The sequence below is a fragment of the Catharus ustulatus genome, chromosome 8 (genome assembly GCF_009819885.2).
Source record: "Catharus ustulatus isolate bCatUst1 chromosome 8, bCatUst1.pri.v2, whole genome shotgun sequence".
In the NCBI taxonomy this organism is placed as follows: Eukaryota; Metazoa; Chordata; class Aves; order Passeriformes; family Turdidae; genus Catharus; species Catharus ustulatus.
This window is the reverse complement of record NC_046228.1, coordinates 30,073,035-30,098,731: the sequence shown is the minus strand read 5'-3', so window position 1 is coordinate 30,098,731 and position 25,697 is coordinate 30,073,035. Positions and strand designations below refer to the sequence as shown.

The following is a 25,697-nucleotide window of genomic DNA, read 5'->3' as shown; positions in this document are numbered from 1 at the left end:
ACCATAAGGGAGCATGTGCAGCCTCCCCACCTACTCATTAGCAGGCAATTTTCTAACACTGTCAAACAGCAGAATTATCACAAGCTTCATTTTCCTTATCACTGGAGCTAACTGCATTCTGAAATGTGCTAACTATACATTTTTAAACTTGTTACATTCACTCAGTTCCTAAATCAGCAAAATTTCACAATCTTCAACATCTCCCTGCCATGAGTGAAATTTCTTTTTCTACTGGAAAGGAGGAAGAAGGTCAACAAGGTTGGGAAAAATTGTTAGGATGATCTGTAATACGAATTTGGCAGAAAAGAAACTGAGAACATTGCTTTGGAAAACAATCAAAGGGCAAAGTTTCCTCTCAGATCTGGATGGTAATTCATGACTTACATGCTCCAAGGAAACTTGCTGCTCTGACGATTAGAATAACAAACTATTTGCTGTCTGCCTGACAGACCAAAGATGGTCATTTTTCCTCCCTTTGTCAGTATCTTTCTGTTCAGGCAGGGCCACTTTTGTGTCCCTTGACACACATGAAGACTGAATGATGCATCTCTGCTTAGGAGGATTAATCCAAGTTAGATATGGCACAAACAGAAGTGACAAACAGTAACAGGGCATAAATTCTGGCTGAGTTTTGTAGACACTGACAAATGCTTTCTCTTACCTGGATATCAGCTGCTCCTGCTGCACATGACACATCAGTGTCTCCTGGTTATCCACTCTCGAGACAACACAAGCCACCAATACAGCTGAGAATCTTGAAAGCCACTGAGCTGAGGAAATTTGAGCCTTCAGTATTCACTGCAGCTGGGGTTGGGGTCCATCAACAACACAAAAATAACAGTGTGGAACTTATTGCCATTGAATAGTATGGTGGGCAGGAGCACATTTGAAGTCAAAAAAGGACTAGACAAACTCCTTCAATTTCAATCAACGGGTGCATACTTTGGGTCCACAAGTTTTTAAGGCACCAGTCCATGGAAGGGGCATGCCCTTAGGATGCCCTGTTCCTGTGCTCTTTGCTAAGCATCTCCCACAGCCAATGCCAAAGGTAGCAGCCTGGGATACTTAGATCCTCCTCTGCCCAGATAAGATTTTTTTTCATGCTACAATCACTTGAAATCATAAAAATAGACAAGAAATTGTCTTGGCTGAAGTTTAAAAGATGTAAGATTCAAATGTCAAGAAAATGTTGTATGAAAGATCTTCAGAAATGACTGGAAAGAGAGAAATAAAAACTTTGGAGATACTCACGTAAACCAACCTCAGTGAAGGGAGGCAAAATCCTGATGTCACCTTTGCAGTCACTGAAGGAACAGGCTCACCTTAAAAGGTGCTGAAAGCAATCTCTGGAGGCTCCCACCATGAATGACCATGCACATCGGCATGCTGAAGTGATACAGCTGCACCAGCCTTTCTCCGGAAACACAGAAGTACCATGCTCATTTAGGAAAATAACTTTTTTTGGACCATTCTTACTCACAGCCTCTTGACGTCAAGGCCACAGGTCTCCCCTCTTGTTCTCCCTACCCTACCTGGCTGGGGTGCTTGTAGCAACTCACCTTTTCTTTTTCTGTTCTTTGAGTCAGTGACAGAAATATTCAAAAACACATTAAAAATAAACACAACTCCCAGCAGGCCTAGGCAACTCTGTGAGTGAAGAATTCTGCATGAAAAAACCTCCCGTTTAGTGCACTCTCTGTTGAGTCAATGACAGCACAGGCTTTAATCTACTCTGGAAATATTTCACATTCCGTTCTTTCTGCAGCATTACTAATTCCATGTCCTGTTTAAGACTTTGCATCTGAATGGGACTTGCAATTACATGAGTCACTGCACCTTTGATTTTTTTTAAATTTTTTTTTTGTACACGTGATCTGAATCCACAACTGCTTGAGCCTGAAGCTTGCTCTGCACACTCAAAGTGCCATAACAAAATGGGATGAAATACTCATTCCAAACATTCACTTTGGAGCTGCTTGTGGCAAGCAGTACAGCGTGTTATCGCTGCTGTCACTTCCTTGTGAAAGGTGGTGAAGAAGCAGAGGGGATTTCACCTTGAACACAACCCTTCCTAGACTGCCAGCTGACAGAACTTCATGGTTCTCCTCTGCACACTTCTGGGACAGCCCAGGGCCAAACCTGTGCTCCAGAGGCTTTTCATGTAAGTACAGCATTCCTATCAGGATCAACATGTTTGAGTGGTCAGCTGAATCATGTGCTGAAGAGCTTGACTGAAACAGGCCAGTGGTGTCTTTGCCTGTGTTTTGTGGTCAGGTTGGAAGTGTAGGTTAGTGAAGAAAATGTCTTATTCTCACTTGGGAAAAGCTGAATTTGAAGCCTACGCACAGTGGCTTTTCTAGGAAAGCAATTTTTCTAGGAATGCCAGTTACAATCTTAGGAAGGAAACAGCGTGGTAATTTTCAAATTCAAATCAAAATATGGTGCAAAAGAAGAGAAGAAAGGCTTAGAAGAACAGGTCATGACAAAATACTATAAAACAGGTAAAAAACTGTCTTCTCTTTTTGTCTCCTTTCCCATCACTTTCAAGCCAGCTTCTTACTAGAAAAGCTGCTTTCCATCTAAACTTCCATCACACTGACAGTGTAATGCAGAAAAGCACTGCCTGAAAATAGAGCTTTTCTTTTACCAGAGGATAATTACTAGTTGTGCACTGTTTCATTATAAAGCGCTGTTAAAGACCAGGGTTTTGCTATTAAGATACTAAAAAGCATCAATATTATACCTTATATAGGAGAAACTGTACTGTTTCATCTGTCCTTTGCCTCTGGAAAACCACCACTTCTCTGGCAGACAAGGTAGAACACAACATCTCTTCATTTCTACAATATCTATCTGCTTTAAATTGAGACTTCTGTAGGGTGGGAACCTGTTAGGAACTATGCTATGTATGTGCATTGTAAAGAACTTTGTTAGATCAACAGTGTGGCAAAAAACCACCAAAAAACTCAAAGATAGTAATGCCAAAGCCTGAAGTGTAGGTCTCAGGATGACAGCATAATTATTTTTAGAGATGACTACAGCAGTAACTCAACATGACATGAGAGACTGGAGAAACAGCAAGCCTGACTTAAACCAATGGGAAAGCCAGGAATACAGAATGGAGACTGTTCCTAATGCACCATATTGCATCTGAACATTTTGTTCCTACCCATCTATCCAAAGCATGATGTTTTGCATTTCATATTAACATTCTGAAGACATTAAAGAATTCTTCAATTCGATGTTCATATGCTGTGTCAGAACTCACACTCCAACTGCTTAGAGAGATGCTATGTCTACCTTTTACTCATCTTTCCTCCCTCAGGCTCCTAACCATCCTCCTTCCCACTCCCAAAAACTCACAGGGTCTATTCTTTATTGGTTGCATTATTTAGTTCAGCAGAAAGTTGGTTATGAATAGAGGTTGTGGGATTTGGACTTCACTGTGGATTTCTGCACTACCTCAGCTGTTATGCATATGTACTGACTGACTGCTAACAAATCATCACAGTCATACTTGAGTTTCATGTACTATTTCTCATCTTCAAAGCACTTTAAAATTTCCCAGAGGTTCTACAAAATCTGGGAGAGGGAGAAAGCTATGGGCAAAAGTCTTTGTTTAACATTGGTCTTAATACAAACCACAGTTAGTCCCTTTCTGTTTAGCACTAAAGCAGGAATGTTGCAGCCCTCAAATTTAGGTCTGAAGTGCTAAACAATGCTAAATTGCCAATAACACATTTTCACTAAAAAGTATTTAAAATACTCTTTGTCATATGGACAGCTCTCTTCAAAAGTTCTGTTCTCACCTTGGAGTTCAAAACTAGAGAAATGGTGACATTAGCATAATGTCTTCAGAGATGTATTTATGCATCAAAATAAGGGACATGTTGATTTCAGAAAGTTTTGTTAACAAAAAAGTCATATTTCATAGGAATAAAACAACAAAGAACATAACCAGGAATCAAAAATATTTTTTAAAGGTAAAACTAATAATGCCTCACTAATTCCTTCAGTGTTCAAAGCAGAACAGCTTTTAATAGCTGAAAGGAAGATCTCACTAATTTTCTGGCCAGCAATGGAAACAGCAATCAAGAGAACTTGGAAGGGAATCATTACAGGCCTTACTTCTCCTTATCACGTACCAGGGGAAGAATTTTTCTCAGTGCGTGAAACAAAGTAAAATGCTCTGTCCCCTTCAACCAGTGAACCATTGGTTTGCAGGAGCTTCATGCCCACACTCTGCAGAGCCCACCCACGCTCCTGGTGCCCAGGCACAGCTCCTGGGTGTTGTCTTTAGCTGTGGGACCACTTCCTGCTGAGCACACAGAAATGACCCTTCTGGTTGCACGCTCAGCGCTGCACCCACCAGGAGCAGCCTCTGAAAGTCAGGCAGCATCAAATGAGACCTATTAGGAGAACTGCTACAAGCTATCTTCTTATTTTGACTGGCTGAGTCAGGCTTGCAAATTTTTTTCATTCACCACCACCGAAAAATGAGGATGAAATTAAACAAAATCTAACTTTTCACTTAGTGGAAAATAAATATGAAAATGTAATGAATAAAATACTCTTTTTTTCATGTATTCCACCAAACATGCAATCCAATCCAGCTTACGCTTCGAAGCATGACTTGTATTTCTCATGCTTTCTAGGGCACAGAGTTCTGTTACACAATAAATACAGGCTGCAGGTTTGAAACACAGATATTCAATTGGTTCTTCCAAAGTCATTTATTTGGTTGAATTCCTTTTGAGCATGAAAAATTTCTATAATGTCTGACAAAATATGGAAACATTCTCAGATGAAAGGATACATGCATTCCAGAAAAAATCTCACTGAAATCTAAAGGAACTCTTCTTGGGAATACTTCAGTTATGCAATTTTAATATGGTGGAAAGAAAGAAGTGTAAGCTATTAAATTTGTTTTAAGGCTTAGGAAGCAAATTAAAACAAAAGAACACACATATTATTAATGAATAGCTACAGTGCAAGGTGGGTAATTACATGTTAATTAAATTCTCTCCTTATTATATCTGCAGTGCCTCAAAATGTTGTTTTTCTCTATATATATTTTCCTTGTAGCAACATTTCCTGAAAAAAACCATAGGTGTAAAGCAGAAACTGTTAAGTGTTTCACAACTGGGAGAATGCAACTGCAGGTTTTTTTAAAGTCAGAATTTGTATTCAGAAATAAACTGAACTTCAGCATGTTTTAATTATGTGTCCTTATGTTTATAATCTTCAACTTAAGTCTAAACTAAGCAACAACACTGGCAGAACACTAAATTTGAGGGATTGGGATGAAATACTTCAAAGTAAATGTTAGCAGAACCATTTTCCTCTATACAGAAATAATTTGGTTCAGGTAGCGAGCCAGTCTCTGTGTGTGCCGTCCCCTACTGCCCAATTCCTGCAAAACCCAGCATCACCTTTCTTATCTGGCTGTTTAGGACTTTTCAATTTTTCTGTTCTTCAAGTCTAAGCTTCTTCCTGCATTTGCAGCTTTTCATTTAAGTCTGCCTGTAAAGAAAATCAGAAGAAAGAAGTGGTTATGATGGAGCTATCTTAGGCTGCACATTGTCTTTGTGGTTTTGACACAGTGTACTGCAGCAAGGCAGACATTATCCTCTACACCTTCCTGTTTAGCAGACAGAATGGTGTTTCAGCCTGTCCTTATGTGATAACACGTTATCATATTGCTGTGCACAATTCCAAAGGTTGGCATGGCTGCCATGAGCAGGAAGTGATCTGGGACAGCCATTCCTCACGTAACCTTGTCTTGGGAGATTGGCTAATTTTCCTGTATTCTCAGACAGCCTTTACCAAATAGACACCAAATCAGAAAAACTGCTTTGGGACCTGGTTGTTGCTACTGTTTTCTTTTGCTGCAGATGTTTGTTTTCTAGTGTAATGTGTTTTATTGAAATAGTGGTGGAATTAAAAAGCATTATTGAAAATGAACAATAAAAAACGTATTTCTGTGATGTTGCTTGTCTGTCTTAATTACAAACACAGTTATGAATATGCATCTCATTCTGGAAATCCAAATTGTTGTAGACATTGAGTGTTTAATTTGGAATGTAACATTTGTGGGGAAGGTACAGGGGTTCTGATGTATTTGAATGAAATCTTTGGCAGTCATAATGCATAGCAGTCTCTGATTGTATGGCATTTGGAAATGTGGGATCACTTGAAAAAGGGCCACAAACACTGGTATTTTACAGGTAATTTATGTATATTTTTCAGTATGAGCATTGATTACTGCAAAAATACAAGAGAAATGGAAGGAGTGTAATGACAGTATTTCTAAGAGTCATAAAGTTTTGTTCAAACAACTGAGACAGGCTCACAGGTCTTTTACAGACTCAACATAAACTGCTTCAACATTCAGAGTTACACTCTTAATGGAATTCAGGTAATTTTGACAAAGCAAATGGATTTGTACCAGAAGCGCTTGCAGTAACTTGACATTTTAGGAACTCTGTGGCTTGCCAGTTCTAGAAATTCCTATTAGTGCTATTCTGCAATGTATCGATGGTAACCACATCTGAAATGTTTGTGAAGGTCTCAGTAGCTCAGATTAGAACCAAAGGCTGGGATTTCTCTCTCAACTTTGTGTCTTTGGAGATGGCCTTCACCATATTCATTCTGAGTACCAACAAATATGTTTTCATCCCTTTACATGATATGTGCACTTGGTAGCTGGAACAATGATCTTCTAGGCCAATCAACTCCCAGTCACTCCAAATGCCTTTTTTTCTTTTCTTCAGTTTTTACATACCTCTGTCTCTGGTCCTACCTCCACTGAAAATCATCTGCACCACACTTTGCTATGGCTGCTGCTGAGACCACTGAGTGTCAGCACTTGATATGAGACTAGAAGTTATTTTCTAGACTCAATTAGAGCAACAGTGCCCTGTTAATGCATATGTTAAGACATAATGCAGATTGTGAAACCATATTTCACACATAATAAAAAATGGTATGAGTTTGATGATGAATCAGGTAAAAATCTAATTATAAGATTACTTTGGATGTCAAGAAACTGAGAAAACAAGTGAAAATGATACACTGGTGAAAGAATTGAAATCTGAGGGGAAACTATTTTCTTTGTATACAACCAGAGTAGCAAAAAGAAGAAAAAAACAAAGCATTTTTCTTATCTGTGCAGTCATGAAAAGAAAAAAAAACCTCTTAGCACTGATGTCAATAGCATCAAGGTCAAGTGAAAAACAGGTATTTAGTCTTTTCTATTGGTAGGGACAGGTCAGAGACTCCCTCCTATTTCTAAAGACATGTTGAAATGGAATAGGAACTCAAATAGATAGATCTAATGATCAATTATATTCTAATTCATATAATAATTCGGACAATAATTCTAATTCATATTTCCCACTGATGCATAGTCCAAGTAAAGCAATTTACCAACAGCACAGTATTTTCAAATAATATTAGGTATTTATTAAACTAGTGCTTAGTCAATAGTGTCTAATGTGCTGTACCTGGAGTTCAAAGTGCCTAATGCCACCTTGTTATTGTCATTTAGAGTAAATTCCAGCCATTCTTTGGTGCAAATCTGTTCTAGTAGGTTGGCTTTCAATCATTTCCTGTTAATTCCAATGACAGCAGCTTCCTTCCCTTCCATGAACCTCACAGAAAGAAATCATGGACCCCTCAGAGTCTGTAGACCACATACTGCCAGTTGATCTGTTTCATTAAGGCAGTTCTTGTGTAGTCACACACCCACCAGACAAAGCCTAAAATTGGCACAAGTGAGTAATTTCTCACACAAATTGAAGGACGTGTGATATAGATGCACCTAAAAATTTATATTAAGCACACATTGCATATACTCCAGCACAGCAGCTGGTTCTGAACCCCTAAGAAGGAATTTTATCACTGCCATCACTGAGAGCAGGATTTGGTCATGTTTTCGACACATGGTAGGGCTGAAGATATATGTTGTCATATTACCGAGTATTTTTTATTTTATCATATGTAAGCTGACTAAACTAGGAGTTATTTATAGAGGCTAATTCACATTTTTACAGCATATGGATGTGCTTTTTGCCAGCTTTAACACAAACACAGTTTATATTCATTAAGACTGAGCTAGCTAATTAAGCATAGACAGAATTAGTGAATAGCTTTCTAGTAACAGTACCTCAAGGTTGCCAATAATTTCATTTGGGATTTCCCACACTTCAGACTTCTCATCCTTAGCAGTGACTCCACCTACAGCATCCGCCTCCGAAGACACTGCCTCTGGACAGGGCTCTTGCAGGTAATCCCCCTGGTCAGACCCCTGGCAGCAACCAGCCACAGGAAACACTGAGTTAGAACAGTCTCCCACCCTCTGTGAGCCCAACAGCACCAGCACAGACAGGCAACAACACAGAGAGCTGCTTTTGGGAAGCACTGCTTTGACAGAGACCTTAGGGGCCGTTTCACACTGCCCAGCCCAGGCAGACACATCTGCCCACAGAGCAAGAGCCCAGAAGGGCTCACCCAAATAAATAGCCTTGGTTGACTGATTAATGCAGTAAAAGTGATTTCATTCAGTCTTAGAAGAGAATGCATGCTATGTTCTAGAGAATAAATGCCATCAGTGACTGGGATCCAATGGAAATTCATACAAAAATAGCTTAAAAAAACCCTCCCAAAAAAACCTAAAAGGAACAAAACTATACCTGAGATTCTGTCGCTGAAGCTGAGGGGGAAACTGCAGGTTGGTCAAGTTCAATCTCATTCTGGTAGTATTAAATAGAAAAAAAAGAAAAAAGAAGAAAGTAATTTATGCTTAATTACTGCTCAGAGGTTTCTTGCAGTTTTTTTTTAAATGGAAATGGAACGGCTGGAAAACAACAATAAACAATACCTTTTCTGTTACTATCCAGGTGCTCAGAACTGGAAAGCATTCTGAAAATGATTATAGATCAGCTTTAATTTCTATTTGCATCTCAAGGGTCCCTCTTTATAATGCTTGGAAAGAACAGACGATTTTCATAATTTCATAACACTACAGCTTCTTACTCATGTGGATAATTACATTTAGGAAACACAGTGCTTAGGTAACATTCTGTCTTCCCAGTGCAAATTTGTCACTTTTGAACAGGGATATTGTTGCAGTTTGGAATTGCAGGGGAGTATCAAAGGAGTCAGTTGGAGTGAAGTTGCAATGACACTAAATCAAGTAAGGCCCTAAGGAAAATATTTTAATATGTAACTATAATTTAGGAGTTGCTAAGTCCAAGTTTTTCTGCTTCATCTTGTTCCTTTGCTGTGACCATGGGAACCTCACTCATGTTCTACTGGTGTGTGACCTGCAGCTCCAGGAATGCTCTGACAAGGGTATGGCTTTTCCACCTTGAAGCAGCTGGATGAAGCACCAAGTCCACACTCAGGTTCACAGGAGGGATAGAGAAGGCAGCCCTATGTCCTCTAAAGGGAAAGGTTTTGCATCCTATTTAAAAAATCTGGATGACAGAGAATATATGTGCCAAATAGGGTGGAAAAAGGCATTTGTGACCAAGCAAGAAGCAGGGCACTGCACTGAAATAGTGTATTTGGGGCCTCTTCAGGGGAAGTGCCCATCGAGAATATGAGGCAGATGTTCCAGTTCAGAGTCAAATCCTGATTACAAACAGGATTTTGCTTGGATGGTGTAAGTAAACGACATTAATTCACATCAGGGTAATTGCAGCTCCCATAAATTAATTTCCTCATACTTTTGAAACTGTAGCTAGGTTGATATTTGGGTCATTTAGTTACTTGCTACAGTTAATGGACTGAAAATATCAGAACTTCTGTATATCTGCAGAAGTGATAGCAACAAATGAAAATTAACGTTAGACCTAGTCACTTCATTACAATAAAAATCTCTCTTGTAGTCCCAAAAGCTTTTTGGAACTTCTGTTTGGGCTCTGTCACTACCTCCAAGGCTCCCTGTTATGTGTGAGCTCAGTAAAGTAGGTAGATAGCATTAGCCCATAATTAAAAGAACCTAAAAGACTAACAGAAAGATTTACGGATTATAACTGAGGAGAAAAACAGATTCATGGAAGCATTTTCCTCTATCACTTGTAATTCAAATTTTCAGCACTTTGACAGTGCCTACATACTCACAGAAGTAGTCAGAAAGTTTGTTTTCTATCAGAATGAAAAAACTGACCGAAATTGTATTTCTCTAGAAAATAAAGACACTTTATTTTAAAATGTTACTTTTTTAAAAACTAGAGCTTTTTTAATTTAGCAACTATTTCAATTTTCTCTGATTTCTTACCTTATATTTTCTTATTAAAAGTATTATCTGAAGTGGATGAGAATTCAAAATTACTTTCTGATTCCTGAAAATATTATTTTTTGCTTGGGTAGTTACTTATTCACTCAAAATATATTTTTAAATTTAAATTATTATTCCATTTATTCTCTTCAGTCCAAATTTTAAAAAAAAAGTAAAATTCTGTGAAAAAATAGACCAGGTTTTTAGAATCAATTCCAAGTCAATCAAATACATTTTTGTTGCATGGATAAGATTTTCAGAGGTTCTGTTTTTCTGAATAATATTTTTATTTTGCTGTGTCTTTTTACAGAGAGCCATTTTTTACTCATCTGTTCCATGTCTAATAATAACCCTTGGATCATTAAGAAATAACTAAATTACAGCAGAACTAGTCTCTTTAATGAGCCATAATAGTCCCAACATTCAGCCAAAAGTTTTTCTTAAAGACTGTGAAACTTCAATGTAGAATATGAAGCATTTTGTTTAGTAATAACAACTTTATGAGCAGAACTACAGTTTACAGCCAAAATATAGTGACCTAAAAATGCCATTCTGCATTGCTCCTTCCTATATATTGTGTTCTTAACAAGTCCAGGGGAAAATTGGAATGAATGAATTGTGGTGAGAGCCTGAAGCCAACAAACGTATTTAAATTAATCCTTCTGATGCAATACTTTCCTTTAAAAAATACAATTAAGTCTTTGTGTTTCCTTGAACAAAACCTCATGTTTAATAGCACCAATGGTTCTGTATTAAATCTGTTTAAAAACAGAGAGGGAGACACAGTAAGTTTTATACAGTTACAGAGGCTTTAAAAAAATATTGCTAGTTTGTGAAGTCTGAGTAAATTTATGGTGAATTACTTCCACTGACCTACATTAAAAACTTCACCCTCCTTTTTTTAATTCCTGAAGATTTGTCATTATGTGAGCATTATTCACTATGACAAAGATGTATTACTCCAAGTGTCCTCTTGAATCAATATAACTATCGAAATGTGAGAAACAGTTTGGCAAGATAATAATGCCTGAAAATTTAATTGGCAATATTTTCCTGCACATTGTAGTCCAGTGGGTCCCCAGGAATTCAAACATAAAGGCATTGGGAGCCAGTTGCACAAATTCAGCTGGCATATCAGTGTCAGTTGCTTTGAAAGAGATTGAAGAGACAACTAGGTGCACTATTCTTATAATTCCGGAAGGAATTGCCAGGAAGCGACTTGGCCAGGAGAAGTTAGCACAGCTTGATGTGGGACTGATGGGTCAGCAGTACTTCCCCCAGCCCAGTGGCACCAGCCCAGCTGAGAAACGCAACTGGTGCAGACACTGTTCTCAGAGCACAGCCCTGTGCCACAATCCTGCTCTGAAATTCTTTCTGGTACCAGTGTGCATAAAGACAGGTTTGTATAAAAAGTGCTGTGTTGTTCTGTACGTAAACTCACTCACTTTTCTTGTTGTTGAGAGGTAGCAAATTGCCTTTTTACAAACATAGGGAGAGAAAAAACTGTAAAATAGTACACAGGGAAATTTCTGAAACAGAATAATGGCAGGAAAAAAGATTGGTAAAGCATTCTAATAGATGAGTTCCACAGATGTGGTAGCAACAATAAAATTAACTTTGCATAACTTACCAATATACCATTACATTTTCTCCCAGACATTATCTGTTACTTAAATTAATTTTGCTTAAGTTACTATTATTGCAGATTTTATCCACGCTGTATTTTATTATTTAAAGTTTCTGTGGCATATAACAAGCTCTGGATGATAGCATTAATTTTAATAATATATATAAGAAGTTTCAGTATTATAGAAATGGCTGCTGGGTATATCTGAATAGTCATAGCACAGAATGTCTGCTCTCAAAATATTATGTAGATTAAAACTAGCTATTTACTAACACTCTAATTCAAGGCATTGGAAAGGTTTGCAGTATTTATGTATGTGGTATGAAGGGGAACAATCTACTCCAAGAATAAATACCAGAGTTTGGAAATTAGCAAAGCTAAGGTCAAGGTCAGTTTGGCACTACTAACGTACTTGTTGAAAATGAGAATTCAGAGTTTATGTTTACTTATTTCATAAACAAGAAAAAAGACTGAGGGGGTGATGCATTTGCCTCATTGATAGGAGGCTTTTGTATCACAGAAACATGTTAAAACCACCTTCTCAGCTTGATATTACCCGAAATTCTGTACTCCTTTCTACACAGTCTTAACATAAATTCTCTGCAGCCAAAACCAGGAAAATAATTATTTATAAAGATTGGAAAAAAGATCCCATGTTTAACATGGATCATTTCTAAAGCCTTGTAACATCTTTCCAAGACTTTCAATGGATATGGGTTTGCTTTTATATGAATGTCAGATGAGTTTCAAAAAGGGAGCTCTTTGTGCATTATTGTCCATATTCATATCACCTGTGTAGTTTGTACCTTGTGCTGCCTGTATAGGTTTCTCTCATATATATGTGAGATTTGGTATCAAACAAACTCTGTAACTCAGGATTTACATTAGTTTGCTATTCATGCTAAGCATGGCTGGCCACACACCTACAAATGCGCTGAATTTCAGTTGCTGGAATAAAAGGCATTTATAAGAGGTGTTTTGTTGGATGCCTGTATTTCATGTGGTTCAATCTGAATGAATACCTAATGGACAGAGATGCACTGACTCAGACCAGCCTGCTTTTTTTAATCCCTCCCCTTTAACCTGCCAGCATTTGCAAACACAACAGATCCACCCTGCCTGCCTGCGGAGGCATCGCCCACGAGCGTTCCCAGAGGAGGCTCCTGGGAGGCTGCTGATAGCTCTACAAATACATCTGCCATCTTCTTTTGCAGTAATTTAATGCATGAGGTCCAAAGGACCAAAGGATTTTGTGAAGCACTCAAAAATAATCCAGATATCAGATCTCTGTGGCGTTGACTGAGTTGGCAGAGCTTCCTCCTGCGCTCCCTTGCTACACGCATTTGTATTAATATTAAAAGTAAAATTAAGATCAATGAGGGTCTAAAACTCTGCCTCTGAAGGATGTTCCCAGGTTGCTAATGATGCACATGGAAATTCTGTGTGCATGTTGCACGGCAGCAGTTTCTAAACCACTATTCCTAAAAAAGACAGAAGTTCAGTGAGTCAAAGGTGGGCTTTATGCTCTTTTTCCTCCATTTCAAAATCCAAGTCAATATGTTCTAAAAGAGTTTTCCATGTTTCTAATGTGTGATGTGAATTGACTTTGTTGACAATACATTTGTAAAGAACCTAGTCTAAAATAGCTATTTGAAGCAATTTGGTGCCTACTTTGATAAAACAGGATCTCCTCCTCCCCCAGAAGGCTGTAAATCAGTCAGTGACATCTGGCCTCAAGGACATCAGAGTCATCTGAAATGTGGCAATTTATATTAATGAACATCAATATTAATTTTTAAATAAAAAGAATTTGCTACTGCCATTATGTTTACATAAGAAATATTATTTATAGCTTGTCTTCCTCCTTTCCTACAATTTGCCCATAAATTACTGTAAGGAAACACAATGTCACAGTTATAAATATTTTTCCTTGGAGTTAAAGCTTTTACATATCCTCTTACTGTTTTCAGTAACTATATGAGGACAACAATCAGGATTTTCTTGCTACTCCAGGAACTGCTGCCAATTTTAATGCTTGACTGAGTAGAAAAGGGTGCTTCTACAAAAACAATCAAAGCCTTCCTCTCTAGAGATATCTTAATGCAGAGTGCCCTTAATACCTAGATTCTGTAAGAATCTATCTTGGCATACCAGGGAAAAAAAAATCCAAAACCAACAAAACCATCTGATTTTACTAGGCTGCAGTTGTCTTCTACTGCTTTTACCAAGCTTCCAATTTGCAGATTATTTAGAAAGACAAAATGAAAGATGTAAAAAAAAAAAAAATCCCCAGTTGGCTTTAATGCTAAGGACACATCACTAAATGATTCACCTTGGAATGGTCACTCTAAATTCACATTGTACTTAGCATTACCAAATCTCCTAGTTATGGGATTACAAGAGAATCTCAGCTTTCATTTAAAAATAAAGTTAGCTCTCACAGTTGCAAAGGAAAGATTGAAAACCTAAATCCTGAAAGCTCAAAAACTAGACTAAAAGGAAAAGGAACCAAACAATTATTTTTAAGCACTCATGATTATTTTGGCTATGTCTCAAAATTTTAAATGCTCAAGGCTAATGCAATCCTTTAAAAAATACGTACAGATTTTCAGGAGGGATGAAGGATTTGGTTTTTTTTTTTTAGTTCTTGAAAGTGCAACTCTTGCATGTCTGGACTATTCAAAGTGCCAACCCCACCCTTCCACTTCAAGGACACCCATCGAACAAGCAAAGAACAGCCAGCTCCTATTCTGGCTGTAGAGCCATAATCAACAGGGATCTAAAGTCATTTAAGAACAAAAAAACCCAACCAAACAAAAAAAACCAAAAACCCAAAACAAACTCCATGAGCACCTTTTCCATAGGAACCACCTATCCAGAGCTACAAATGTTTCCAAAAAAATTAAAATATTTTTTATTATTCATGTGATCACATCTGAAAACTATAGAAGTAAGTTCTATTGAACCCAATGAAGAACAGGCAGTGGCATTCACCTTTACCAGGTTGGAACCTTACACTTACCTGTTGTGCATCTCTTCTGCCACATTATTTAATCAGCAAAGAACCAATATGAATGCTGAAAACATAATTTTTATATAATGTCAAAAACGTGAAACAAAACTTGGCTAGGTGCATCTTGGTACCTCTTTCTGGGACCAGGCTTCAAACATTTTATAAATACTTGCTGCAATTCCCTACTCTCAGACAACCAATTCTCATGAGAGCACGTGCCTTTGGCAACAAAATGACCTATAAGGATTAAACTGCTTAGGGGAGCTGGTATTCATCACACCTGCACCCCTGAGTGTGTAGGGGAAGAGTCAGACAGCTGTTGGCACTATCCTGGACTGTTTTTTCCAGGTGTTGCATCCAAGATGCAGCAATATTTCACCAACTCTTACTGTACTGCAGGGCTTTAGGTCAGCCCCAAGACTTCCAAAAAAAGTCTGATAATGCAGACATGCCTGTTTCCAGCACGTGTGAATCTCCAGTGCATCTCATGCTCTGCACATACAGCAGCCTGTGTGCCCCTGGAGCTGAGCCCCACCAGAGTCCTCTCTTAGTTCAGCAAGCACAGACTTCAGGTTTTACCTGAACAGAAGTGCCATGTACAGGAAAAAAAGGCACCAAAATTCCAAAAACCTAGGAAAACTTAATCCCCCCACCTTTTAGAACATAAATGGCTCAAGAAGAGCCTGGGGGCTCCTGCAGAGGAAGTCTGACAGCAGAAAAACAGCATTTTGTTGCTGATACAGTAAAGTGCAGTCACTGCCTGCTGGAAAGAGGTCTCCTGCCTTTGTCTGCCACTGCTCTTGGACAGCCTTCCCTTCCTACCCCCTTCCTCCAAAATCAGAGTTTTCTCCACGCAAGACTGGTCATGGACAAGCCCCTCACACAACTGCCCTGTGCTCTGCACAAATGCAAATGAACAAGCTCTCTCCAAACCCGTCTCAGTCATTAGGTGCATTAGATGTGGATAGGCTTGTCTGTATTGATTCACCCCTAGCTGATGCTACAGAAAATAGCTGCACTAACATTTAAAAGGTTGCTTTAAAAAAAACCCAAACCAACACAACCTAAGGAATATTGATCCAGAGCTAAGAGGGGGAGAAAACTGTTCACATAATTTAAAAAATACAATATAGATTTTTTCGAAGAAAAAATGCCACATTAGAAAATTTTGCATAATATACAGCCACATAAAAATGGGGAGCTTATGTTCTTTGTTATTAGACCTAAAACATAAGGTCTTTGCCTGAGTATGTAAGTTTCTGTTAAAACAACAATTTGTCCTGTGGACTGTAAATTCAATTACTGTTTTTATTGGAATCACATTTTGCTTTGGAAACAATCATGCAGAATAACAACCAGTAACTTAGACATCTTAAAAACATCTCAGAACAGGCATGGTTCTGAGAATAGATCAGTTATGGTAATTCTTCCACTGTGAACTGTAAGGTTTTTAAAATCCATTTCCATATTTTTAATTAATACATAGTTAAAAAAAAAATAAATCTTACTGTAGGTCATTTTAATCACAAATGGGAAAACAAATTTGTTTTAGCAGAAAATTGATTCAACATTATTTTAGAGACTTATTTTTCATGTTTTTATCATAAAAATTAAGCTATTAGCATAATTTCCCAATTTGGGAATGCAGAAGCAAGCCAGTTCTCTAAAATTTTAGTTAGTTTTCAGTCACCTCACTATGGGAAACTAGTCTATTTTAACACCAGAATATTTGATCAGAAAACACAACCCTCCCACGTAAGTCTAAGGTATCTGTACTTCTTTACAACTCCATTTCTAACTTGAATCTGCAGAGTTCTAACCACAGCCTGTTATTTAAAAGAAACCACCCCTTCCTTACGTGATACTTGGATTTTGTGCCCCATTGTAAAGAGGTTCTTCTCATTACGTACACGTTCACAAATCTGTTGATGCTGCATCTCAGTGTGAGTCCCCGTGTTTGTTTTAACTCTCCCTTATAATCCTGCCATTCACTTAAGATAAAAAAGCAGCTGTGGGTAGGGGCAGGGTTGGTCGGGTGAATGCAGGAGTTGAACAAAGCTTTGCCTCAGCACAGCTTGGCTAGGAGGGTGATTTAAAATAAAGTAAAGCTTCCCCTTGGGAAACTGCCAAAGCCAACCACACCTTGGATGATGTGAAGTTGTTTTTGAGAAGGTAACATCTCCTTACAGATTAACTCCTCCCACTTCAACTTGGAAGGCTTCTGAGAACAGTAATTTTCATTTCTGTTGGGGCAAGAAATGGTTTCTGCTGAAAAAGAGCATAAATCTCCTTCTGCTTTGACTTGTTAGGAAGCTCATGACAAATCATACAATCCAATGTGGATTTTCAGAATTTGTTCAAACAATGCATGAGAAGAAACAAACATTTCTACTGAATCATTTCTCTCCAATTAAAAAAAACCAACAAACAAGTCTCTTAACTCATTATCCCTTATAAACTCTATTAACTACATTTTCTAGAAAATTACCACGCACACAAGTAATAGAACCAACAAAAATATAACATTTGCTCAAAGATTTCCCCAATCATACAGAATTCTATCACAACTCAGAACAGAGAGCAAACACTTCCAACTCTGCAGTGAAAATCTTGAGTCAGCCATAGAATAAGTGAATCTAAAGGGTATTGCATTGAATTGTACACTGCAGCCTTTCCTCTCCTCCCCTTGGGCTTTGCCTTTCTGAGACACTGTTCTACAAAAATAGGCAAAGAACATGTGATCACAAAGTTTGCATGCAGTTTGCCTGATGAGATAAAGACAATGTGTCAGCTTTTGATGGGAAAAAATGAAGCAATGATGCCAAAGCATTTTATTTATTCCTTTCAGCAGCACCTTTTCATTGGCAGCTTTCCTAAATAGCAGTGTCATAAATACCTAGAGGGAGCAAGCACCCAATGACAGCATCTTCTCTTGAGAATGCAGAGCCATACCCAGAAACATGACATTGTCTACTCTGAAGCTGCTGTCTTTTGATCTAACCCTTAGAAACAAGCACTGAGCAGAACATCCAATGTGTCTGGATTGCCAAGCAGAGAAGTGGAGGAGAAGACAGGAAGATCACTAATCGCTGAGAAGCTTTACTGTCAACAGAGAGAAAGACAGGCTGGGTGAGGACAGAGGACTTCATTTGGTGCTGTGGAAGAAAAGAGAAGAGTGATGGGAAGAAGCAACCACATCTCATGGGTGGAGGAGAGGCAGTAAGGTTGAGCATAACCTGGAGATCAGATCAAAGATCACACTCTGAAGACTCCTGGAGGTGGGTCCTATTCACTTCCTTACCTACATCAAACTTTTTCCCTCCCACAGTCCCTTGCTCCATCTAGACAAAATATCAAATATCCCAGGTCCTTCTCTCATGTTATTCTCCACTTTGGTTTTAAAAGTTGGCAAAATGTGAAGCAATTCTCACCACTGTCACTGAGTTTGTGCTTTTACGTTGGCCAGAAATATTGACCTAAGCACAGAAACACAGTCCATACACACACACACACAGATATGCAACAAATAAAATTAGAAAAAGGCTTTTAAAGAAGGAGTCAATACCAAGAGCTGAAAAGAAAAATGACTCAACTAGAGACCCTAAAGAGAAAAGACCTTACCAAGCATATTAGACAAATTTTCAGTAAAGTCTGTCTGTACAAAGTATCTTCACATTTATAGGGCTGACTGGTTTAAGAGTTCTTCACAGGTGTCCATTGTATCATGCATACACCCTTATAAATCATACTGGATGCGCAGCTCCATATGGAAGAAAAAGAGCTGATAGGAGGTACCTTTGAAAAACTTCACCCCAGAACCAGAGACAGTTATTTTTCCATGACAACAAGAAATAGATTGTGGTAAATTAGTCTCAAAGCAACACCCTCCATCAGAGAAAGGTGCTCTTATAATACAAGTGAATGCCAAATTGAACACTTTAACTGGAATTTTTAACAGCCCTAAAATTATTAAAACTGTAAACTTTAAATAATTATATTTCAACCAGTGTTTTACTAGTTCTCTCCCTACCTTCTCTGATTTTAATTTTCTCACTTGTCAGCATGCCTTGGCAGTGAGAACAAGAAAGACCTCAAACCTTTTCTGATTGCTTTCCATGCAATCTGATTTCTATAAATTAGAAGTTGCTGATGGGAAAGCAGACAGCAGTACTCTTTGATCAAGATACACATCTTGATCTCTTTTATCATTTTTTAAAAAAACAATAATATTACAACAAAAAAAAAATCATCATACAAGCTTTTCGATCAAAGTGTGTCACTGTCTGCTTCCCAGTCAACATACTGCCAGTAAATTGGCGAGGTGCCCAGAATGCGCAGGCAGCAGCTGGTGGGTTTGATTACCATCTGTATAGCTACTAATGTATAAAATATTGTGTCTCCATCTAGTGGGCATCTGCAGTTTACAGGAAATTTGAAAACGGTTTGGAGCAAACTTTAGTGGGTGGCAGAAGGAGCTTTACTCAACTCCCCACCAGCAGAACTGGGCTATCTGAAACAAGGAAGGCCTTGGAGGCCTGCCCCGGTTCCATTCCTGTGCTGGCACTTGTCCTAATAATGTTTTCTGCAGAGGTATTCACAGAACAACTCTTTCTGTTCTCACAACAAACCACCTCTTTCCAGTGCTCTGCAGCACCCTGGATGTCTTGGTGGTCAAAATTTGAAAATGTAAAAGAGGTAGCAGGAAAAGGAAGGTGAGAGCAAGGATGCCATTAATGACCAGAACTCCTGAAATAAACAATAAGGAACGAGATTAATACGCCAAGACAATGTTTTCCCTTATATTAAAATATTACAAACTGCCCCCTCAACTGCTGAATGGCAGGACATGCAAAATGTCTGTTAACTCTCTCATATGGTTTCTGATAACATCCTTGACTGCAGAGCAATAGGGAGACCACAAGATACATAAACCTGTTTATCAGGAATGTGCCACAGAAACAGCCCTTGGGACAAAGATTTTAGAATCCATGTGGCCACCTAAAGGAGAAACTAAAGCACGAGTCAGCACTATAACAGCTTTCTCACAACTCACAGGACCAGAACAAATAGTTAATAAAGATGAATTCTACACCACTCATTACACCATCCTCCTCTTCATCGATTGCCACCCTTTTTGACAACTTCTCCACTAGAATTGTACTGACTGGGCATATTTTGCGTAGAGCCATCTACTGTGAAAACTGCATCCTAATGAAGAATATCAGTACAGCAAAATGAAATAAAAACCAACACGATCATACTATTGATTTTCTCCATCCACACAGACCAGACCTAAATTCCCTTAGCTTCAGAAATCTGTTGAGATAACTCTCCAACACAGCACGATTACATTTCATTTAATGACTTTTCTGAATGCATGACAGGTCCTAAAACAACTCCTCTTGTTTTTTTCTGAGTATCTTCTAATAAAGTTGTTCTAAATGTGTTTTGATTTGACACCTAAACCCAAATGCAGTAAAGCATTTTTTATTTTTATCATATATTCTGTTACATTAGAGGTATGTTTATTAGTCTATAAATAATTAATTCAAAGGAGCTTCAGTTTAACAGCACCTAACAGACAGAGTCACTTAAGGCAGCATGCTGGCAAATTTCAGCTTTAAATCAGAAGCTGATCTGTCTTCGCATAACAAAATGGTAACTTTTCAGAAGAAAGCATCAGTTTTAAGAAACTCGGGCATGAGCACTTAAAAACGAAGTCAGTACATGCCAACAACTTCTGTACTAATTTATTATATTGCTTGTTTGTGCCGGAAGGGGATGAGATTTGTTTCAGTGTACTCTAATTCCCTTTATTTCAACAGAAACTAGAAGAATTAGAAACTACTTTTCATCCCTCAACAATTTGCTGTGATGGAAGCTTTATTTTTCAGGTCAGTGCTCTCCATTTTTGATTGCTCACTGGGAGTGCCACAATGGCTAAAAAAAGAAGGTTCTGAAACTTCAGGAAATAGAAACTGCTGACTACCTGGTGAAGAAATAATGATTTATAATATATGAATAGGGGCAATAATTGGATAGGAGGTTGTACTCAAAAAAGCCTTAATTCACAGATTTGCCATCAGAAAGTCACAATCCATCGATCTAACATCAGAATGATGGATTATGAATTTTTGAGAACATGTAGATACGTCAGTTTCATGAGCATTCCGGGAATTGTAGTCCAAATGGTTTTACTGAGATAATTTGAACAATTTCATGTTTTCCAATAAAGCTGATGCATTAATATTTTGAAATATAAAAGTTCTGTTTTTTTTCTTTTAAATCCTAAAAATCCTCCAACTAAATATTACAGGTTTCCACAACTTGATATTGAAGAATTTTTTTTTAACGACTTCAAGTTGTGTAATTTTCTAACAGAGATGACAAGTTTAAAACCTAATTGCTTTTTATGCCAGAAAAGTTTTCTATTCAAGTTTGGAGGCAAAATATAGGAGGTGCAAAGTGAGGGGTTAATTATCTTGTTTTCTTTCAGGAAAGAACTGACATATCATATGCATGCTCCCCGCCCTGGCTACTTTAAAAAAAAAAAGTTATGATGTGGATTTAGATAGAATCATTTATGAAAAGAAATAATACTCTTGCAATGCTTGAATACCTAGAGGCTGAAATGTATTTTTGATACAGAAGCTTTTGACATTTTAGATTAAAAAAAGACAGGTGGAACTTCACTTTCCTCATAAAAACAAACATGGGCTAAGGTACTTGAACAAAATATTCATGAAAGTTCCAAAGATAATTTTATTGAGCATTGCATACTTATTTAAAAGTAAACCACAATTTCATTCATAAAATTCCATTACAAAATCTTCCACTGGCGCTTCCCCACTTTCATAAACCACCTATCAATTAACAAGTGCAACATCAGACTCATTCAGTGGTTCAGATGGGTAAGAGTTCTTCCAAAACTACTTTCTACTTCAGTGAAGCAGAAATAAAAAGAAAGTAGAATAAAAATAAAGTCCCACATTAAATGTAAAATATTACTAAACATTTTCAATGTGTACTCATATTAAAGCTATACAAAACCTGTGACTAAAACATCTTCCAAAGGTATAAAAACTTTATTTTACACAAGTAATAAGGGCTAAAGGGCAAAAGAAACAAACCGAACTAAACCAAGCCAAACATATCTGTGAGATTGAGTTCCTCCTCTGTTTTCTCTCACCTTATTTTCCTTCTTACTCACAAAATGTTCTATCTAAAGGGGGTTTATTAATAAAGGAACTACTTAGATGAAGATTTTGTTGGATTTTCTCCCCCCCACCTCTTTTGTCTGTGCTCCTGAATGAAGGTACCACAGAGGAAATGTCACAGGGTTCTTTTGTAATGACTGAAATAATTTCTTTCACTAAGCCCCATGTATACATTAAGTAAAGACATCCTGGGTGTCAGCCCAGATTTCAGAGCAAACAATGACAACAAGACCAAAGGAAGGGGGAAAACTGCAGGAAAAAATAATGTACTTTTTAGAGCAGACAGAAGAAATTTACTTCATTTTGACAACTAAATATGAAATGGCTAATAAAAAAAAACCACTGCAACGTTCCAGAAACTCCTTCCTCTAAACACTCCTAATGTTCATAAAGGTCTCACATAAAGGAATCCTATCACTGAAAAGCAACTAGTTCTTTAAATGAGCCTTAAGCAACATTCACACTGCACAACTGATCTAAAGAGAGCACCTCATGCAATTAACTTTTCTGGGGAATTACCATTGGCAGGCTGTAATTACTCACTTGGAAGGCAGTCATGAGGATACCATGGCCAACTGTTCTCTGCCTGTGATTTATATGCCTGAGGTAATGACCAGTGGCCAGGATATCAGTGTGGTAGCTCCCTTCAAAGAGCCTGTTGTGCAGCACCAAACCAGGTTCACTATTACTTCATCATCAAACCATCTTCTACCTGTATTTTCTTGGGATCCTTTTTGACCTAAGTATTTACCCAGCTCAACTGAATTAAGCTTATGCCATCAAATGAGAACAAGCAGGGTGACTACAACCTTTCCAGATTGAGGAATGACTACAGCCCTTAGGACTGCAGGGGAAGGAGGAGTACACTGGGTATCTCCTAATTCCTCCCCCTTTTTGGAGTTATGCATTAGTCTTACCCTTTTTCTTGTTACTGAACTGGTTGTTTCCTTCCCTTGTCTCCACTGACCCCACTAACTCATTTATTGTACGTTATGAAGCACCAGTCAGATGTTGACTTTCTGCCTTTAATGATCAGTGCCTGAACCAATGACCTTGAAGTGCAAGGCTGCGTAGATCTTTACCATTCCCTTGATAGCTGGGCCTTTATTCATCAAGTTTATAAGCAAGACCTGTGTGCAAAAGGAATGCTTACTCACAAGTACTATTATGGTTGTTCTGCTGGGACATTGCACTGAAAGAATATGAGTTATAAAGTGCATGGGTTAGTAAAATTTAAATCAAGCAAATGTTTAATATTAAGCCATTTCATCTTTTTCCAAAGTTCAGCAAATTTATTACAAAGCATTGAAATTACACTTCAAGCCCTAAGGCTCACAGTGTTGGAGTCAGCCTTATTAACATAATTAAAATAATAGCATAACTCAAAATTTATTAAATAATTAAACATACTCAGACTTATTGTTTACTTTCAACAGATAGCATGATTCCAGCTAAAATTTTGCACTGCTTCATAGCTAACAAGTTGCTAGAGTGCATCCCCTTTTTCCTGCTGTGCATATGATTAAAAAGCGGAGGTTAAACACTGCAATAATAAAAAAAATTGGGGAATTCTGGTTTTGGTAACAGCGCTGTTTAGTTCTTCTCTCTTTTTTTTACAATAAGCAGGTGCTGCTGAAGAGGTGAAAAGTCTCATAGTAGGAGGACATTGATCTTGAGAAGGGTAGAAAAATTATTCCATGAAAAGAAACATCCTCCCTTCCACAGTCACTACATACCTTGTATTGCATTTTTCTACCTTAGCCAAGACCTAGTCAAAGGTCTATCCATATATCCAGGTCTAGCTATATCCATTATATTTTCAGACATACATAGCTGGTGAGACCTGGTCTAGAGGATTGCTCAACAAGAGTAAAGCTGACAGTTTTTTGCGGCATAAAAATCCTGCCTTACGCAGTGCTTGAGAGCCACTCACACCTGCATGGCCACAGAGGGCTCCCAGAGGTCACAGAGACAGGTTTTATGGAAATCTTATTTTCTTGATTCTGAAACCAAGAAAAAATGCCTACTTTTTCTGCAAATGTCGGTTGCTTATCTTCATTTTCTCCTGCAACAACTCTGCATTCTCCTTCAGCCACTGCACTGATCAGCAGCCCCTCCCAACATATGAGGTGGGAAGTCAACGACAAAATTAAAACAAGTTGGCAAATGTACCTATATATATATTTCATGTTAGCACAGTTATGCTTCAGAAATTATGGCAACAGCAATAAAATTCTGCTGCTGTGATCATGGATAATCAAAGCAAGTAAAAAAAAAAAAGCCAGTGCTGAAATATTTTCAAAGGTATGAAAGTCTTTACTGTTGTGTAATTTAAATTTACTTGCCATCACTAGAAATTTCCTTTCGTCTGCATGATTAGAATTTAAATGCTCCCGAAGTACATTAACAAATATAATTCCCATTATATTGCAGATATACTGCTGCAATCTCCTCTTCCTGCTGAAAACTAACTAAGCTCCTTAATTCACTCCAGAAAATACAAAGCACAATTAGTTAAAACGATTTCAAATGAAGTCTTATTTGGGAATGACCCACAAGATGAACCAATACAGCACTTTCTACTCATACTTACATATATACACCCACACATCACAAAGCTGTAGCTATATTTTCTGCAACTGTAAATACAGGATGTTTGAATTTTAGAGAGAGTATTTTTAATGCAATAGTTTTCAGTTTGAGGCCAAATTTTGCTGACATTACAACCCATGGTGTTTATTTTCGATACAATCCTAGCAGTTCCCTTGAAATTACTTGGGGCATGGTGCATTGAGGAAATATTAATTGAATGGTAAATCTTAGCTGCTCACTCAAAATTTATATCTGACAACAGCAACAAAAGGACAGACATTACAAGCTTTCTCATGCATTATCACATAATAAATTTGTCTAAAAGTCGCCATACCAAATTCTTTAATTTTAAAATTCAAGATGTTTTTGATGAATAGAAATTACTGTTCCCTGAAGACAGAGTTCCAGAGCACATAAATGTCATATCAAAGATTTAATGTGGCCTGAGTAAATTTGGAGTTAATTGGGAAGTAGTTGACAGAGTGAACCTGAATGTCAGGTAAACATGAAGATGCAACATGCTGCTAAAACACAACTATTTATTGTAGCATTGGTCAAGCTTAGTGTACTCTTCATGAGCAGCTTTAATTTTTCCCCATCATACTGATCTTATCAGATTTGACAGGCAGAATCCTGTAAATAGCACAAATCTATAAAAATGATCTTTTAGGTAACTGAATTCCACAGAGCAGGGTTTAGTTTGTTAAATCATGCTACTTTTTCTTTACTCTTTGTCCATTCTTCTCCAATTGATTTGGTGGAAAGAGAAAATTAAAAAATAAAATAAAATTCTGTATGTCTGTATAGGTTAGAATTATTGGTACCTATCTGATTAAGTAATTTATTTCACTACTAAAATTGCTAGTATGTTAACAGATAAAGGAAGGAAGTTAAGGAAGAAAGCAGATTTGTCTTTTTAATTGTTTTGGTTCACTACAAAATGAAACAAAACCAACTCAACGT

The 25,697-nt window shown here is 37.7% G+C and overlaps 1 protein-coding gene across 1 annotated transcript in view; it reads right to left on the bottom strand.

The window, feature by feature from the left end:
* Nucleotides 1-4,714: 4,714 nt before the first annotated feature.
* Nucleotides 4,715-25,697, bottom strand: part of CABCOCO1 (ciliary associated calcium binding coiled-coil 1) — a 50,511-nt gene continuing 29,528 nt past the window's right edge. Inside the window, exons 6-8 of the mRNA XM_033066340.1 lie at nt 8,694-8,753; nt 8,168-8,308; nt 4,715-5,523 (exon numbers count right to left, since the gene is read on the bottom strand). Of these exons, the coding sequence (XP_032922231.1) occupies nt 5,482-5,523; nt 8,168-8,308; nt 8,694-8,753 (243 nt within the window). The 3' untranslated portion in view covers nt 4,715-5,481. The remainder of the gene's footprint in view (nt 5,524-8,167; nt 8,309-8,693; nt 8,754-25,697) is intronic.